This window comes from Alnus glutinosa, chromosome 7, assembly GCF_958979055.1.
Source record: "Alnus glutinosa chromosome 7, dhAlnGlut1.1, whole genome shotgun sequence".
Lineage (NCBI taxonomy): Eukaryota > Viridiplantae > Streptophyta > Magnoliopsida > Fagales > Betulaceae > Alnus > Alnus glutinosa.
The window spans coordinates 10,810,109-10,828,373 of NC_084892.1; the positions used below are offsets into that span (position 1 = coordinate 10,810,109).

Sequence of the window (18,265 nt, forward strand, 5' to 3'; positions counted from 1 at the left end):
TCCGTCAACAAATATCTTGTCTCTTTTATTTTCCGCATTTAAGATATTTTGTTACACACGAACACACACTTGGTATTTAGAAGTCAAATATTTATTTTTCAGATTGAAATACATACATACGTATCAATAGAGTAGTATAAACACATATACATACATACATATATTGTACTAACAACGGAGTAGCACAAATACACATGCATACATAAACATTTTTATGGTTCTGCAGTGGTTCAATTCCTAAATTGTGTGCTCCCAAGATTACATAAAAAGGTACAATTCGTAACATTATGTTAGCATCAGCTTACTACGACCACTATTAGTATTGTTGTAGCCACTAACATAAAATAGCATAAGCAAAATAACAAGAACTAAAGCAGCCTGGTATATCTTCTCCCTAAATTGGTACATTTTCTCCCTAGTTTGGTACATCTCTAATTGCAGCCGAATTTGGCCAGATTGAGTCTCTATATTTTCCTTGTATTTTGTAAGTTTTGTTTCCATCAATTTTTCAAGTCTAGCAATTTCAGCTCGCATTCCCTCTTCTTTGCTCTTCAGCCGTTCCATCAATGTTTTTTCATAAATGCACATTTCGTGATCAGCCCACTCAAAAAGCTTACAATCACCAGGTTTCTACATGATAAATAAATAAGAAATAATGTCACAAATTACCAACAAAAAAAGAAAAAAGAAAAGAAAAAATTAAATAATTACCTTATGGTTTACACAGCCATACCACTTTCTACCGAAATTTGCATTTGACCAAGAGTTCCTTAAATAGGCAGGAACTCCACAGTGGCATAATGGACGGTCACTGGGTATATTGCTATTTGTAGAGATTATTTTGTTATACCTACCGAAAATAAAACAAAAAGTTAGGTATCATTCCTCAACCCTAATATCCACCTAGACAATGCACGCATCTCAACAATTCAAATGTGCCCGTCCAGAAAACCCATTTTAACATAGCTCCTTTGAGACTAAGTTTAAAGGAGGCTAACTCTCACACACACATAAATGAAAGAGTAATTCAATACTAACAGGAAAAAGAAAGATGGTCAATCGTATTACTTTGACCACACACACTCTTTGAAAACATAGTATAAGAGTGTTCCCCACAACACCAACAGCAAAATTGAGGTTGTCCAATCCCCTCCCTGTCCACCATTTCCACCCCCACCTTTCAAGGGATCTCTTTTTTCCACAACAGGGTCTTTTGACTTCTGGCTTGTTAATTAGGAACAGTAACAAATTTTAGTAAGACCCTTATTCTGAAACGCTAAGATTGAACTTATGTGCTTTTGGGGTTTAAGAAAAGCTGAAAACTTAGAGGTTTCTTTGAGAAATGAGATTCTGGGTTTAAGGTGAGAAAGACAGATTTTCAGTGAATTGTACAAATTTTTGGTAGAATCGAACACCCTTCAATTTTCTCTCGTCTCATTGATTGGTTATGTTGTTTGTTGTTGAGGAAAATTTGATTGGGTCTTTTGGGTTGAGATTAAATGGATGATTTTTGGTATATCCATTTATTTGTAAGTGAAGTTTCCCTTTAAATAAAGCATTAAGAGAAAGAAAGGAACTATGTTCACCTGCAAAACTCTTGAAACCATGACTTCTGGAGTCGGAATATAAAGTCCAGATCAGGGTCTTTAAGGATGGTAGTTTCATCAACCTTTGTCTCAGGCTTAACTGTTGTGTGGCCAAGGGAAGATCCCTTCAAGTCAAAGAGTCTATGGATGGTATAGTCAGTGCAAAAGAGATTCTCCATTATGATAAAGCGTACCTATATCATCAACCACATTACAATTGTGCATATAATCAGTGATAGATCGAGGACATGTACATTAATATTGAGAAAATAAAAGAAGAAGAAATGATGGCTGGGTCACTTAATTCACACAATTTTATTGCATGTTGGTTAATTTGTATGATACTGCTAGTACGTCTACCTTCTTCTGGATAGGCCCAATTAACTTAACACAATGCAGACCATAAAATTTGGTCACTAGTGTGTTTTCAAAGGCTCGAACATGGTTATAATAGGCTGAAAGCATCCTTAAAAGCACCTGCATGATGAATAAACCGCTGAATTAAAATTAAAGAACAGTATTTCGAAAGGAAAAATCGTGGGCAAAACTATCTATTAATACTCACTTTTACTTCTGCCTTTTTAATAGTCTTTATCATGTAGCGGTCATCATTGGTCAAGTAAAAGAAGCTACCACTTTTACCAGGAGATGAGAGTTCCCGAAGAGCATCATTCCCACATATTGATATCATGTAATCAGCTGGGTCTACATTGAACAACTTCCTTAAAGTCCTGGAGAAAAGAGAGATAAAGAGTTAGGGCAACAAAATGATGAATCAAAGTATTAACTGCACAAATGCAGCAAAAACAAGATATTATATTTCAAGCTGGCTTCACCTGAAGACCAATGGGCAGTAATCCTTCCATCTAAATTCACTGGACTGATGTGGTGGGGTGTACTTGGATCCTTCTGGAGGAAATCTAGTCCATACTTTTTCCTTGGGATCAAAAGCTGAAGGCTTCAAATCAAGGGATGCAGCTGGAGCAGGTCTTCCAACAGAATGTCTGTCCAATCAATCCACACATGGATAATGAGTGATGGAACGCTAAGCCGTAATATGTCTGAACGAAGAGTTCAATTTCAGGAAAATAAACATTTTAAGCCATTTACCTGTAAGACAGGAGTAGGGCTAGGAAAAGAAAGATATATTTCTTCAATTTTGTATACTATGTGCTAATGTTCATAGTTTTATCTCTTTGAAGTCACTTTTGCTCATTAGGGAATGAATATTTGGATAATAAAAGGAATAAAAGAAACAGACATCAACAGCTATGATATAAATTAAATAGTTGAAACAAAGCATATCACATAAAAAGGTGACAAAAGCCTATTAGTATGAGGAATACCTGATTCCCAACTGCAAATTGAGCATGAGCTCATAATTCTTGTGCCCTTTGCGAATTGTCTCTCCTTGTTTCTTTGCTCTCCTTGTCATTGGCAGCCCCCTTGGATTTGCTTCATTGATATGCAGACCCGACAAATCATCCTCCAAATTCCCCACCGTTGGAATCCTACTACCAACATCACCAGATTCATCACCATCACCATCACCATCACCATCACACACATGCAATCTGTCCAATGGCCTCTCCAAGCCCACGCTCACCCTCCCATCAGCCGACATTCTCCTAGAATTCAGGTTATCCCCGGACTTGGATGAACTCCACAATGCTAGCTTCTTTTGCGACGGAAAAATTGAAACCTTCTCGCCATGACAAATCTTGCAGTCGCCCAAATCAACATTATACACATCGTAAGGATCCCATTCATGATTTGCTTCCGGGCAAGAACTTGATGTATAATAAGTCCCATTTTGCTCACTTGGATCTTTGCTCCAGTACCCAACATAAAAACTCCCATCAGGCCATCTGAAAGTTCCGTTTCCTTTAGGCAACCTATCTTCCCAAAACCCATCATATCTATTCCCATTAGGCCAAACAAACGTACCCTTTCCACATATCTCTCCATTCTTCCATTCTCCAATGTAATAACGCCCATTCTTCCATTGATACTTACCTTGACCTTCCTGCAACCCTCGATGCCATTCTCCTTCATACCAATCTCCGCTGGCATAATTCTTCACGCCATGTCCATGCTTCAAATTCATGATCCATTGCCCTTTATAGGTATCCCCATTAGAACTTGTGTACGTACCGATGCCGTCCATATAACCGCTCTTGAACTCACCCTCATATGTAGCACCGGAAGGCCAACTAAACCTACCTGTCCCCATTGTTTTGCCTCTGAACCACTCCCCTTCGTACATGCAACCGTCACTCCAAAGGTACTTCCCTTGTCCGTGGGGAAAATTGTCGGACCACTGGCCTGTGTAGTAGTCACTATTGGGAAGAACCCTTTCTGCACTGTATAGTTTGCCGCTTCCGTTGTTGTTTTTATATTCGTCATCGTCTGCATGAGCCACGGACATCGTGCCGGAGAGGTTGTTGGCTCGTTTTTTTGCAGCCTGTGTCCTGCGCACACTGGCCCCCCATGCCTTTAAAACACCCATTTCTTTGCTCATCCTGCAACGGTTTTCTTCCTTTTATTTTTAAATATGTATTTCTAATTTTCTATATATATATTTTTTACAATTCAATACTTCTTACAGAAGAGTTATGTTATTCGATAAACACGCAAAATGGGATTAGAAAATACTCATTTTAGAGAAATCGTGAAGGCCCAGATGAAAAAATGAAATTAAAATGGGGATTTGGCGAGCAATGCATCAACGAAAAGACCAAAGAATATCTTATTTTGTGAAGGAAGAGAAAAGAGCGATTGAACCAGAGAGTGTCTTTTCTTTGTGAACCAGAACAAACGGTCATCATGGTGTAAATTTTTGGTCTTGAATTTTTACAATTATTTGGGATTATTGCTATTCTCGCAACAAATGTGGATAGCATGCATGTTTCATTGGACAACGTTTCACGTACTAGGTGCATGGGTTTGATTGTTCTTTAATTTTCTTCGGTTGACATTTGACTCAGAAAACAATGATCGAAGCTTTTCATTCACTAATCGGTCAAAGAAAGCACAATTTTCTCATCGATCTGTTCTTTCTGTCTTTGTGATTAAGAAAGAGATAGCTAGAGACTTGTTCAACTCCTACAACCTCTACAAACCGTGACATTTAGAGATGAGGGAAAAAAACAAGCTCATGTTTACTGGTCTTATGGTTCTCTTCCAAAAATAGGGGAGCTTTGCTAATTGATATCTAAATTTGGATTAAAAAATCAGACCAAATATATATATATATATATATATATATATATATATATATATATATATATATATATATATATATATATATATATGTGTGTGTGTGTGTGTGTATATATATATATTCTTTTATTATAAATTACTCTTAGTATATTCTTTGTTTTGGGCCACATTGTCTCCCCAAATGCACCATCATAATCATTTAACTCAATTTTTAGAATTGAGTTAAAACCATATATAGGCTAGTTAACGTTTCTATCCATAACTAGCTAATATATAAAGACAGAAGATAGACACAAGAGAGAAAATGGGGATGGGTTAATTAAAATGGAATTTTCAATGAAGTTGGTGCTCAGTGAGGCATTTTATTTTAATCAATGATGGTGGATTAATTAAAAAAGAAGAAGTTGTACACTATATAATACATGCACAATATTGGTGATTAACGTACATAATACAATTGAATATATGATCACATAATCTTTAATATTCATATCTTGTTAAGTTTGGCAAGAATAAAGACAGTGGCAGAAGTGATTCCCGGGATGAAAATTTCGTTAGGAATTGCACGTGGAATGACTCGTTGCTTGATGAAGAATGCAGTTACAGGGACACCAAATATGTAGAGAAGTGTATCCTTTGCTCCTCCGATGCCCGTAAATCCTGTACGAGTAATCACTTGTCGGAAGATTTTTTCAAACTCATCCTTCGTCAATGGCTTCTTCTCTTGGTCTTTGTGGTGAGCCTACGAGGAATCAACCATTTCATATGTTACAAATCTTAATTTATATCATAAAGACAATGTGAGTTGTATAATTAAGCATATATATATGTGTGTGTGTGTGTGTGTGTGTGTGTGTGTGTAAATTGTTGCTCATTCTAGTGAATTACAATCCAATTCAATTCATCTTGAATGTGTTTGTGGGTTGACTTACCTACTTGCCAAAGGAATCAATTTTTTTTTTCAGGTAATCCATATCAAACCCTTCTTTCTTTTTTTCTTTTTCTTTCTTTCTTTCTTTCTTTCTTTCTTTTTTTTTTTTTTTTTTTTTTTTTTTTTTTTTTTAATTATTTCTAATCACAATCTTGAACAAGTTTTCTTTTTCTTCTTATTCCATTTTTTTAAAAAAAAAGAAAAAAGAAAAAGAAAAGAAAGAAAAGGGTGTTGTGATAAGGGTTGTTTGTTAAAGTGTTAGAATTAATATAGGGAAAATATACTTTACCTCTTGAAGCTGGACTCTTTTTTTGATCTCGCTTCTAATGTTTAAAAAGTGACAATCGACGGCCCCCGAAGTTTCAACCATTGACAACTTTTCTCATCCGTTAGTATTTTCCGTCTTTATTGACGGTAAATGACCCACGTGCATTGCATTTGAGTTTTTAGGGGGTAAAAAAGTCCCTCAATGCACCTCAGGGGTGGATGAATTCTCCACAATGCCCCATTGCCCCTAGGGTTGTGTTAAAAAAAAAAAAAAAAAAATACAGATTTTTTTCTTTTTCTTTTTTGGGGGGTGGTTAAAACCACCCCTATTTGGCCACTTGGGGGTGGTTCGCCACCTCCATTCAGGCCAAATGGGAGTTTGGGGCACTTGGAGGTGTCCGAACCACTTCCATGAGCCACCCCCATTCCGAAACCACCCCGATCCGGCAAAATGGGGAGCCACCCCTTTGGCCAAATAGGAACGATCGAGCCACCCCCATTTTTTTCTTTTTCTTTTTCTTTTTCTTTTTTGTTAAAAATTTGTATTTAACATTTTTTTTTTTTTTTTTTTTTTTTTTTTTTTAGGGATAAATGAAAATCAGTCATTGTGGTAGGCCTAAATTGCAAATCACTTCCGGTAATATCACAGTGATCTCAGAAGTCCCTAGGGTATACCAAAAGAACAATTAAATCCCTAGAGTCAAATTCTGTTCAAATATTTAACGGATTCTGTTAGGTGCTACGTCAACACTAATAAAATGACGAAATATGTCACTCTTAATAAAATATATATAGATAAAACTAAAACAAGAAACTAAAAAATATTTTTTTGTAAGAAAAAGGAAAAAGAAAAAAGCAAAGGAGTGGTTGTTGTAGCACCTAACGAAATCTGTTAAATGTTTTAATAGAATTTGACTCCAGAGAGTAAATAAATTGTTTTTTTGGTATACCCTAAGGATCTCTGAATTCACGTTGATACGACAGAGAACGATTTATAATTTAGGTCAACCACATTAACTGATTTTGTATTTATTCATTTTTTTTAACACTTTACAAGGGTATTTTGGTAACTTCATCCCCTAATACTCACGTGCGAGCCATTTTCCATTAGTGAAGATGGTAAAAGCTAATGGATTGTCAAACTTGCCAGCAGTTGAAACTTCAGCCGGTCGATTGCCATTTTTTAAACATTGAAGGCAAGATTGAAAAAGGGGTCCAACTTTCGCGCCGGGGGAGGGGGGAGAGGGTGGTAAATTGTATTTTCCCCTTTAATATAGTATTGTACATAATCAGAATGAATTGATCGATCTCTTACATATTTGATTTTAATCAAATTTAATTTGATATTTTCTTCACCTACCCCAATTCTCGATCATTTAAATATGGGTCATTTGTATTGTAAAGATAATCAAATAATACGAACAAAATGTAGTTATTTTAAACTTTTCTTTAAAAGTGGACGTAGGTATCTAACACCGACCTACTCATATTAAGTATTTTAATAATAAACCTTTCTTTTCTGCCGACCAAAGTCCAAAATCCAAACCAATTAAATACAACAAGGCCTCTCGTAGCGAAACATTTGAAGCATGCATGTAAATTTAGAGTTAGGCAGTGGGGGAAGGAATCGGTGCTTACATGGTAGGCGTCCTGGAGTGCCTTAACCTGGGGTACACGAAATTGTGTGGAACCGAGCTTTACGTTGATTTCCCTGTCAAAATATTGGTTAAAATTAATAAACACATTAATTTTATCTGTGTCACAGATAACGTGGCAGCAAATGATCGAAGTGCACAGAAAATGTCTCCTATCGATCTGACCAAAGATGAGGTAGATAAATTACTGGACAGCTTCACATATTGCCCGGTAGAAGGCAGCTAAGTCGACCTGCGGGTTATCTGAAAGGGAAAGAAAATATTGTTCTATAACGAGACCAATTTCTTTGGCCTTCTTTTCCTCACTTCCTGCATGAATATCAAAAAAGCGTTACTGATCAGTACTACGTACGTCTGGTAATATTTATGATAATGGTCCACTCAGAAACTATGAAAATATTAAAACAAATCAAAGTTATCCACAACCCACGCATACAAACATTCGATCCACAGCTGATTTCAGAAATGCTATTTACTGTACTGTGAGTAGGGCGGTAAATTTTTTACACGATAAGTGAATCCGACCCGAATTCAACAAGAAATTAACGGGTTACGGTTAGGAGCTCAACCCGTTTAATTGATGGAAACAGGCTAGCTAGAATTGAACTATATAATCTTATACTCATGGCTCGACACGACTCGAATCCTGTGAGATTTCAAAAATCATGGTGTATGATTTTCATAAGACCACACGCCCTGAATCATACAAAGAAAATCCCGAAACAGCATCCATTTCGGAAAACTAACTCAATATAGATCCGCATGTAATGACAACATTTCGTGGCATATATATATCCGTTTATTCACGGCTATCTTAATTAAAGTGAAAAAAAAAAAAAAGTATTATAAATTAATGTGAAGATTTGCTAATATATTTTAAAACAGAGAGAGAGAGAGAGAGAGAGATCAGTAATGGTACCGGGAGCAAATTGCTTGAGAGAATTGCCCATCTTTCTCTTGTGCTTTGAAATGCTTGTGACTAATAACACCGACCGACACGAAAGGAAGTTTATATGTTGTATCTGATCCAAGGAACAGCAAGACTTGCGAGGTGGGAGTAGTATGTTCCATTACTTGGGCAAGAAGCAAAGCCTTAGCGAAGACTAGCTAATTGTAACAAAGAATTTGGAAAGGACATTTAATATTTTGATTCTCAAGTGAAGGAAGGAATTAACCACATGCAATTACAAGTTAATAATATAATTTTAGGAAATGCTTGCTCCTATGGAGTTTTTTGTTTTAAGGTGCAAGTTTCTATCCCCAGCAGATAGGTCCCGTACGTATTCAATACACATCCTTTACATTACAAAGCTTACTAAATAGAGACTAGTATCTAAGGGCTGAATGGGAGGACTAGAAACAGGGGAATAGCTCCACCCTCTTTCTCTCTTTCTTTTTTCACCCCTTTTTTTTTCCTAAAATGGCAAAGGGGGTGACCAAAGTGCCTACTCTACCTGGGCGTGTGCTGAGTGCACTTGTGAGGTGTTCCCACATTGCTAAGATGTAAAAAGAGTAAGTGGTTTATATAGCATTTGTTGGGCCCAAATCCATGGGCTTAAGCTTTTGGGTTATGTGGTGTCTCATCATGCTATATAATGGACTTACTAAAAAATAACTTCCTTAGGAATCTCCAACAATTGGTATCAAAGCCATGGTTTGTTTCTTGGGAGGAGTATCTGGACGCGTCTGTTTCTGCCCGGTACGCATGACACACTTGGAAATGTAAAAAGACTCACAAGCGATGGGGAGTACTTGAGTCAATGTGAAACTAACCATCGACACGTCTGTTTCTGCCCGGTACGCGTGACACTCTTGGAAATGTAAAATGACTCACAAGCGAGGGAGAGTTGAGTCAATGTGGAACTAACCATGGCTCTAATACCAGTTGGTCGGGATCCTAGGAAAGTCCTTCTTTCTGCTGGAATCCCTTAACTACCAATCTTGCCTTGTAGTGTTTGCTACCATCATGTTCATCCTTTATTCTGAACACCCATTTGTTGTGCAAAGCATTTTTACCTGCTAACAACTCTGTCAGCTCCCAAGTCTGGTTAGTTAATAATGAGTCCATCTCATCTTTCATGACTAACTCTCACTTGATTGAATCTCCAACCTCCAATGCTTTAACAAACGTCTCTGGCTCGCTGCCATCCATCAACAAAATATGAAACAGGGAGGGTAAAAAACGTTGTGGAGACCTAATGGTTCTGGTAGATCTACAAGCAGCCACTGTCGATGTACCCTATTCAATATGTTGATCTATTGTTTCTTCAACTTCTGGATCCTCTTCAGTTTATGAATCCTTATCAACTTCTGAATTCCTTCTTTGAGATGCACCTTTAGAAATTCCATCTAGGTTGATAAATTCAGGTTTCTTAGCCTCTGACCCTGTACTTACTAGTTCTGTACTTGAATTATTCTTATACACAACCATCTTATTAAAAGTAACATTCCCACTTCTAATCGATTTTTTGATTTTGATCATCCCAAAACCTATACCCGAATGCCTCATCCTCATAGCCAATGAAATAAAATTTTCTAGACTTAGCATCTAGCTTGGGCATATGAGTGAGAAAGGGATGATGGTATTGTTGTCTAAAGGAATATTACCAGAAATGAAGTCAGTTGATTCTAACATATGTGAAGGCTGCATGCAGAACTGTCGAAAACTTTCTGAGCGGATGTAGTAAGCACTGCTACTTACTTGATAAACAAATAGTGAATGAGAGATTGTTGAGTACACTAGTGAGGTGTTCCCACATTGCTAAGATGTAAGAAGAGTAAGTGGTTTAAGCGTTTGGGTTGTGTGGTGTCTCATCATGCTATATAATGGACTCACTAAAGAAGGCCTTCCCTAGGAATCCACAACAACGTGATCATGGTAGCACATGCCAATTGAGAACCGCACAAAAGAGGACAAGATGGTAATTAGAACCGTAGAGCTTCCTCAAGTCTGATTGAGTTATAGCCTGACTCATTTCCATCAGAATATAATGGGACCCAAGGTGGCAAGGTGACTAATATTCATTAGGTTTGAGAACTCCCATTGTGGGAGTCGAACCCTCACCCTAGTACTTGTCAAACCACAAACTCCCCCATTTGCTAGAATATATTTTCATATAATTATGATTGTATGTATATTTATATTTATATTGTATTCAGTATTCACTTGCCACATTTTTCCTATAAAATAGCGATCATTGGTATTTTAAACATAATCAAGAAATAAAAGCACAATGTAACCTTCAGAGCTTTAACCTATAGATATAGGTCATAGACTCACTCATACAACATTCTTGTGTGCTTCTCTATCTTCTTCGCTCTCTCATCCTTTGTGCTTATTGTCTTTATTCTGCTATTCAATTTCATTTTGCATTCAATTATAAATTTCTTCGTGATATCAGAGCACAAATCGATTTGCGAGAGTCCGTTCTCTTTCTACCGTGATTATTATCCGGTGCTGCTCATTCTCCTTTTAATTAGTACTAGTACTATAACAAAGCCTACCCATCGATTTGTTCTCGTCAGTCAGAGAACGCCAGATTCTGCATCGTAGGTACGTGTATCGCGATTTTACTTTCCTATGCAAGTTGTTTTGCGATGAACTGACCCATCATTTTTGCAGTCAATGGAAGGTCTACATATCTTTTAAATATTTCTCATATTTGGAAGCTTTACCTCTATGGCTAGCTAATGTACCCCTGGCTAGTAGATAATTGTATGTTTACCGTTTTCATTGAAAACTTTTGTGGTGTTAATAAAATGGTCGTTGTGCCAACTTTTGGATGAAGTTTTAGAACTAAATAAGGTTTAAAAATATCAAACGTCCTGATGCAGGAGATATGCAATTAAGTCGCTACCATCGCGGTAAGGAAGATGACAACCACGATGAGCCGAAAATGAATCAGGGCGATGGTATACCACTGCCACCACCATCGCATGATAAAGAGATTCCGAGCATTGCCCAATGCTTTGCTGTAGCTGCACGGCATCTAGCTAAGGCTATGTCACGCCCTCTTAAATTGTCTCACATTAGTTAGTTTATATTTATTTGGCCTCTTTATAAGTCATTGTAACTCCTTCTCTCTCAAGATGTTTTTTTAGAGTGAAATAGGCCCATAAACTTTAACATGCACGCCCTGTGAATCAAGAGGAACATAGAGGCTGCTCTTTTAAGGAGTTCTGTGAGCACCACTACCCTGAACTTGATGGTAGTCAAGAGCCCATGGAGACAAAATCTTGGATTACTGATATCTAGAGGTTGTTCAATGTGATAGGCTGCACCAGATAGTGCAGCATGCCGATTACAGGCTTACTTGTGAGGCATTAAGATAGTTATAGGTGGGCAATACAACTACAAAATAATAATAATAATAAATAAATAAAATAAAATAAAATAATAAATAATAAATAAATAAAAATTTGAGATTCGCTTTTTGAACGACGCTGAACGGCAGAAAAACGACAAGAACTTTTTCTCATGGTTTTAGTAACATCGCATTTATTTGGTCGCGATATCCAAGGTCAACAAAGTAATTTTGCATCGTTACAACATCAAACGACACCAAATTTCATCGTTTAAAAATGACATCAAATATTACGTCGTTTAAGAAAACGAAGTAAAAAATTTCTTCAAATTCTTGACGTTACTTAAAAAAAAAAAAAAAAAAAAAAAAAAAAAAAAAAAAACCCAGCGAGAACTTATCTTATTAATGAAAAAAAGAAAAAAAAAAAAGGGTATACTGTACAGTATACCCGTTTTTTTCACAAGATAAATACAGTATTTTATACATCATCTCATTAATCAAATACATCATCATAATCATAATCATAAACTACAACAAATCATAATGTTGGAGGAGCTTCTTTCTCCTAATATAAAACAATACTAGTTTACTACCAACATATATATACCATCAAAGGAAACCACCATACAGATAATTAGTAATTACCATCATTTACATATCAATAACAATGATCAAGTGAACTCATAAATAGGAAGTTACTAAAACTGTATATAGATGACCAGAGATCGCATAGGAACAAATCCCTGAACTCCATTGTACGTACAAATGTACAAAGCATCCATGTGCCTCAAACTTTGTGATCCATCCATGTGTTACTAAACTGTCGGTAGCATCAGCGTTTGAATTAAGAATCCCATGTTTCAATTTCACGGGCCTGTAAAAGCATCAACCAAGCAAAGATTGAGACACATGGATGGATTCCGTGAAGCAAAAGAATTTTCATTTAGCAGAAAAAAAGAGTTTCACAATAATAATCAAGACAATGTAATAAACAGAAGACGGGGATAACTGGGAATGGTTTAGAAGACTTTCGTTTTATCTCATAGTGGGCTTGTATGGATATTTTGCAATATGATAAATGATGATCAATAGGGGCTGGGAATGGTTTAGGTTAGTCGTATAGTGCACTTGCAAAAATAAAATACAACTGCAGGCCTTACATGTGTAGAACCAAACTCTAACACCCACTCACAGGCTGGCCTGCCTAATAACATTTGAAACAAATGCAGGCTTTACATGTGTGCAAGTGTGAAAAGAATCTAAAACTGAAAGAAAACATAAATCCCAACTATTCAAACACAAGAGTTATCAATAAAACCAAGCCCCGATATTTAGAGGAGGCCCAACTAGCACATAATCCCACCCCTAGCACGTTGACTAAATATTCTAAAGACAACTTAAACGTGCAACATTAATTCCAACAATCCATCAGATAATAAAGTTTACCAACATTAAATTCCTATTTAAGTGCAATTGGGCGGACCCCACGATGGACAGAGGATTCAGAGTCGACGATTATGGCCTAGCGTTTGTCAACTTCACTCACTTCGTCCACAGGGGAGAACTGCTTACTGACGAGCCTTACGTGCTTACATCTCAGGTAGACCAAGTGTTTTATGTCGAGGATGGAAGGAACCCAAATTGGGTTTGTGCCGTGAGGACTAAACCGCGCAACGTGTACGATGTTGGTCAGGGGGAAGGGAGTAGTGATGTAGATAATGCATATCACGAGTGTGTACCGCTCGTACTACCCACTGATGACCTGCATGATATGAATGATGAATTCGATCACGACAAGCCCGACATTGATCCGATTGAAGCTCCTGTTATACAATGATTGCTATATTTATTGTTGGTACAATTCGTTTAAACTCAAAATACTTTCTTATTTTGCATAGAGCTCATTGTATAATATGCATATTCTTTTTTAATATCAAAACTAATACGAATTTCAAATAATTTGTCTACATTTTTGTTCGCAGGATTCGATGGACCAGAGACCCCCTACTTGCGCACATCGTGCACCACGCCTACTCGTGCCTTGCACGACTACATCCACACCGGCGATGTCAGCGGCACTACATACCACACCCTGGCCACACCACCCGGACGCCGTTTATAGACCATTGCCCCCGGGTACGGCGGGGATGAGCTCGTCAGATCCCGGGCAGACGAGCGCAGCTGGATATTCTCCTTCTCCATACCCGCCTACGTCCACACCGGCGATGTCAGCGGCACTACATACTACACCGTGGCCACACCACCCGGACGCCGTTTATAGACCATTGCCCCCGGGTACGGCGGGGATGAGCAGGTCAGATCCCGGCCAGACGAGCTCAGCTGGATATTCTCCTTCTCCATACACGACGTTCTCGCAGTTGGGGATCACCACACCGGGTCATATTGATCGATGGTGGGCGCGAGAGTGTCATGATCTGAGCAGATTCCCGTTGTACTATCCATACCCCCATACACCACCTATGCCAGTCAACCCTGATAGTGAGAATCAGGATGACAGATTTCCGCTGTCACAGCGGGGGGGGATGCCTATGCCGGCTATGCGGTCAGGACAGATGTCGGCACCGGCAGGGGGCCAGGGCCCGGCACCTGGGGAGAGTCAGGTGCCTGTTTATGGACAGAGCCAGTTGCCGCTTTCTGGGGAGAGTCAGGACCCAGATGTGGGGGAGAGCCAGATGTCCCATGAGGGGGACGATGTGATGTTGGGTCTTGATCAGTTGGCCCATGATGTCCCCCAGGATATGTCTTCGGATGACGATCATCATGATGAGCCTCACCCGGCAGATGAGGTAGGCGAGGAGCATGCTGGCGACCCAGCGATCGAGCTCATAGCGATCGATCATATTCGGCTGATGGGTAAGTACATTTTTATACATCATTATATCTTAATTTAGTAAGTTCGTATAATATTTAAATTGAATTTTTAATTTATTAATATATTAATATAATTAAGTTATTTAGTGTTAATATATTAACGTTTTATATTTATTGACTAGGGTATAACCCAGACGGGAGCATCTATTTTGAGGTGATTAAGGACCCAGAGAGAAATTGGGTGCTCCCGAGGGGGAAGAAAGTTGTGTTGCAGTACAATGCTGCAACACAACCCGTGGGACGAGCATGCAATCGTTATAGACGGGCTGCGGGCAAGCTTTTACCGAGCGGGTCCCACATTCACTTGCGGGACGAATGGGCAAAGGTAGATAAGCAGATTAAGCGGGCATTGTGGGATGCCATAATGGTATGTGTATGAAACTAATATATGTATTTAGTGAAATTAAAGTTAAGATTAAGTTTTTGTTGAACTGCTAAAATTAATCCTTAAATTGAATGTGCAGCAAGAATTTTATGTACCCGTATCCGTCGACCAGCGTCTCGCACAGAACGAATTCTGGGGTGATATGGGCCGTAAGCACCGTTCGTGGAAGTCGAAGTTGAGGACCCAGCTAAATATTCGAGACGGTGACACGCCATTGACAATACGTGCGAGAATGCCAGATACGTTTTTTGATAAGTATGACCGAACGGATGTGGAGGACGTACTGCATGAGTGGTGCACAAAAAGAAATAAGGTATGTAGGTCTTTGAATGTATTACTATAATGTTGTGTTTTTTTAATAAACAGTTCATTTAATCATAGCACATAAGTAATTAAGTGTGTCAATTCTTACATTTTTTTTTTCTGAATGTTCAATGCAAAGGCGAGGTCTGAACGAATGAAGCGGCTGCGAGAGCAGAATGACATCCCCCATAGTCTGGGGTCCAAAAGTTATGCCAGATTTAATCACGATGAGGTATGAAACAATATGTAAATGTTTTAATTCTTATTTGTGCGTAATTGTTCTTTCTTAACATTAAATGAATATCCAATGTTTGTTATATATTTATACTGTATGGCGACATGCATCTACATCTGGCACGCCCCCCACTCGCGCCGAGTCGTTTGTGAAGACGCACACAAGGAAAGACGGCACTTATCTGAACGAGCGGACACGGGACCTATGCGTATGCTACTGTTCTATGTTATTAATATTTATTAGTTATGCGTGTGATAAAGTATTTATTAATTACCAGTGTATTGTATGTTGACGACGTACAGGAGCGGATGACACAGAGTTTGTCCACTGATCCTACTGCCACGGATTCCGTTTCATCATATACGGTGCGTTGGGCACCTGGCGACGCGTACGAGCAGGCAGTTGGGCGACCCGAGTATGGGGGTAGGGTTCAGCAGGTTGGGCCGAACGTTACTCCTGTTCGCGGGATTTGTTTCTCGTATAGGGCCCGCACACGGGGGGGACCGGCCGAGGGCACGTCTCAGGATTGGGCTGCCCACAAAATTGCGGAGATGGATATCATGTTACGAGCCGAGAGAGAGAGAGGAATGACGGGTTGGAGGGCATAGTGCGGGCCGAGAGAGAGCGGGCTGACAGCATGGAGCAGCGCCTACGACAGTTTGATGCTATGGAGCAGCGCATGCGACAGGTTGAGGCCTTCATGTCCTCTACAGGATTATCGTTCGTATGCCCTGGTGCTCAGCAGTCTTCACCTGCACACATAGGTAGTACGTCGTCTGTTAGTAGTGCGCCTGCATGTATGGTTCATATTATGTATACACTTAGGTTTATTTTTAATTTGTTCTCATTACTTGTTTAAATTTGCATATAATATTATATAGGTTAATTATTTTTATTACTTGCAGGTAATGCGACAACGATTGGTCCGGTGTCGCCTGTTGGACAATTGCTGAGCCAACAATCCCCTCTCGGGACTCCATCACCCGTTACACCATCTCTTGCGGGACAATCGCCGGTTGGCGAGTTCACGCCCGGGACTGCACCTCGTGATCCGCAGCGACGTCCTCCAGATTTGTAGATATTTTGTGTATTTTTTTTTTTTTGTTAGTAACGAATAACTTTATTATATCAAGATTTTCAAATTTGTTAATATTGTTGTGTAAGTATTTGTTGTTAGTAACGAATACATTTATTAGTACATGGTATTAAAATTTTTAAATATTGTTGTTTTGATTAATTTGTGTAATTTGATTTTGTGATATTTTTAGATAAAATAATTTTGGAGAATTTTAGTAAATATATATATATATATATTTTAAATAAAAAGAAATTAAAAAACAGCATTAAATATTAAGAAAAAAATCGGCCTATTGGCCACGTGTATAATAATACACGCGGCCAATTGTCCAATTAGTGTCACCTGGATTCACCACGTGTATTTACGTGGCCACTTGCACGTGGCTAACAGTTCGCCACGTGTACAGTGACCGTACACGTGGCGAATTGCACGTGGCAAAAAACATTTTTTTTTGTAGTGGGACAAGATCACAAGGGGTAGATTCTGTCTGGAACGTTCATCGCATTTCCTCCTTGCGCTCCTAAGCAATTCTCCCCACCTTCCATAAGCATCTCGATCAGCTTTCACATCTGACCCATCTCATTCTGATGCGCCATTTTGCATCTGAACCATCTGATTCTAATGTGCCGTTTGCATCTAACTCAGTACTTGAGCTTGAAATTGACTAACTTCATGACTCACAAGTCCAGGATCATGGGAGGCAGATGTCGATGCCCTAGACAAACTAGAGCTTGATCTGCCGGGTGTAGGTCCCATCCCCACTCCGCGGACACGTCCCAGGTATTTCACGCCCATGACCTGCACATATACATCGTTCGGTGCTGATCATTGTATTGTCCCCTGCATACATACTCTAGATGATCGATGGAGGCTCTTGCGACATTAGTTCCTCCATCTTGTCCTGTATTTTATTGAAAGTTATCTACATAAATATCATTTCTATGAGACGAAATAATCAATAAAACTAAAAAACTCTGCTAAGCCTACTAATAATTGAGAAATGTTTGATATCCCAACATCTTTTTCCAGAATTTGGTTCCAACCTGATGTGTCACAATCCCATAGGATTGTGACATATTTCCAAAAATTATAGATCTCATGAAATTGTGTTACATCAGATTGGAATCAAATTCTAGAAAAAAAGTATTTGAATGTCTAACATTCCTCCTAATAATTTAAGGGCTCCTACTACATTGTTTGCACTCACAATTTTTTCCACAACCTTCTCATTGACAGGGGTACTATCCTTTTTTTTTTTTTTTTTTTTGTGAGTCAATATAAAAAGTTTGCTTCTCTTGGGGTATACGTACCCTACCCTGACGTTCTTTCCTACAAAAACAAACATTATATACAGAACCTATCAAACAATGTATCTCGAAACAAATCTTATTTATTTACATGAAAAAC

At 38.5% G+C, this 18,265-nt stretch overlaps 2 protein-coding genes across 2 annotated transcripts; both read right to left on the reverse strand.

Annotated features, from left to right (window-relative positions):
* Nucleotides 1–285: 285 nt before the first annotated feature.
* On the reverse strand, nt 286–4,107 carry LOC133873236 (phosphatidylinositol 4-phosphate 5-kinase 5-like). The gene is made up of 7 exons (XM_062310969.1): nt 2,933–4,107; nt 2,423–2,590; nt 2,152–2,317; nt 1,947–2,063; nt 1,587–1,780; nt 712–850; nt 286–630 (listed from the first exon to the last, which is right to left on the reverse strand). Exons 1-7 carry the CDS (start codon nt 4,105–4,107, stop codon nt 286–288), a joined length of 2,304 nt encoding a protein of 767 aa, XP_062166953.1.
* A 1,090-nt stretch (nt 4,108–5,197) lies between these two features.
* Nucleotides 5,198–8,644, reverse strand: LOC133874192 (uncharacterized). The gene is made up of 4 exons (XM_062312045.1): nt 8,581–8,644; nt 7,850–7,970; nt 7,645–7,717; nt 5,198–5,550 (listed from the first exon to the last, which is right to left on the reverse strand). Exons 1-4 carry the CDS (start codon nt 8,609–8,611, stop codon nt 5,296–5,298), a joined length of 480 nt encoding a protein of 159 aa, XP_062168029.1. The 5' UTR covers nt 8,612–8,644; the 3' UTR covers nt 5,198–5,295.
* Nucleotides 8,645–18,265: the final 9,621 nt, after the last annotated feature.

Excerpts from the sequence above, each read along its gene's own strand:
- LOC133874192 (XM_062312045.1), bottom strand. The coding sequence starts at position 8,611 with ATGGGCAATTCTCTCAAGCAATTTGCTCCCG. Across the intron at positions 7,971-8,580 it reads TCTCAAGCAATTTGCTCCCG|GAAGTGAGGAAAAGAAGGCC; the intron begins GTACCATTACTG and ends ATATTCATGCAG. Across the intron at positions 5,551-7,644 it reads CACTCCAGGACGCCTACCAT|GCTCACCACAAAGACCAAGA; the intron begins GTAAGCACCGAT and ends GATTCCTCGTAG.
- LOC133873236 (XM_062310969.1), bottom strand. The coding sequence starts at position 4,107 with ATGAGCAAAGAAATGGGTGTTTTAAAGGCATGGGGGGCCAGTGTGCGC. Across the intron at positions 2,591-2,932 it reads AATTTGCAGTTGGGAATCAG|ACATTCTGTTGGAAGACCTG; the intron begins GTATTCCTCATA and ends TTGATTGGACAG. Across the intron at positions 631-711 it reads ATGGCTGTGTAAACCATAAG|AAACCTGGTGATTGTAAGCT; the intron begins GTAATTATTTAA and ends TTTATCATGTAG.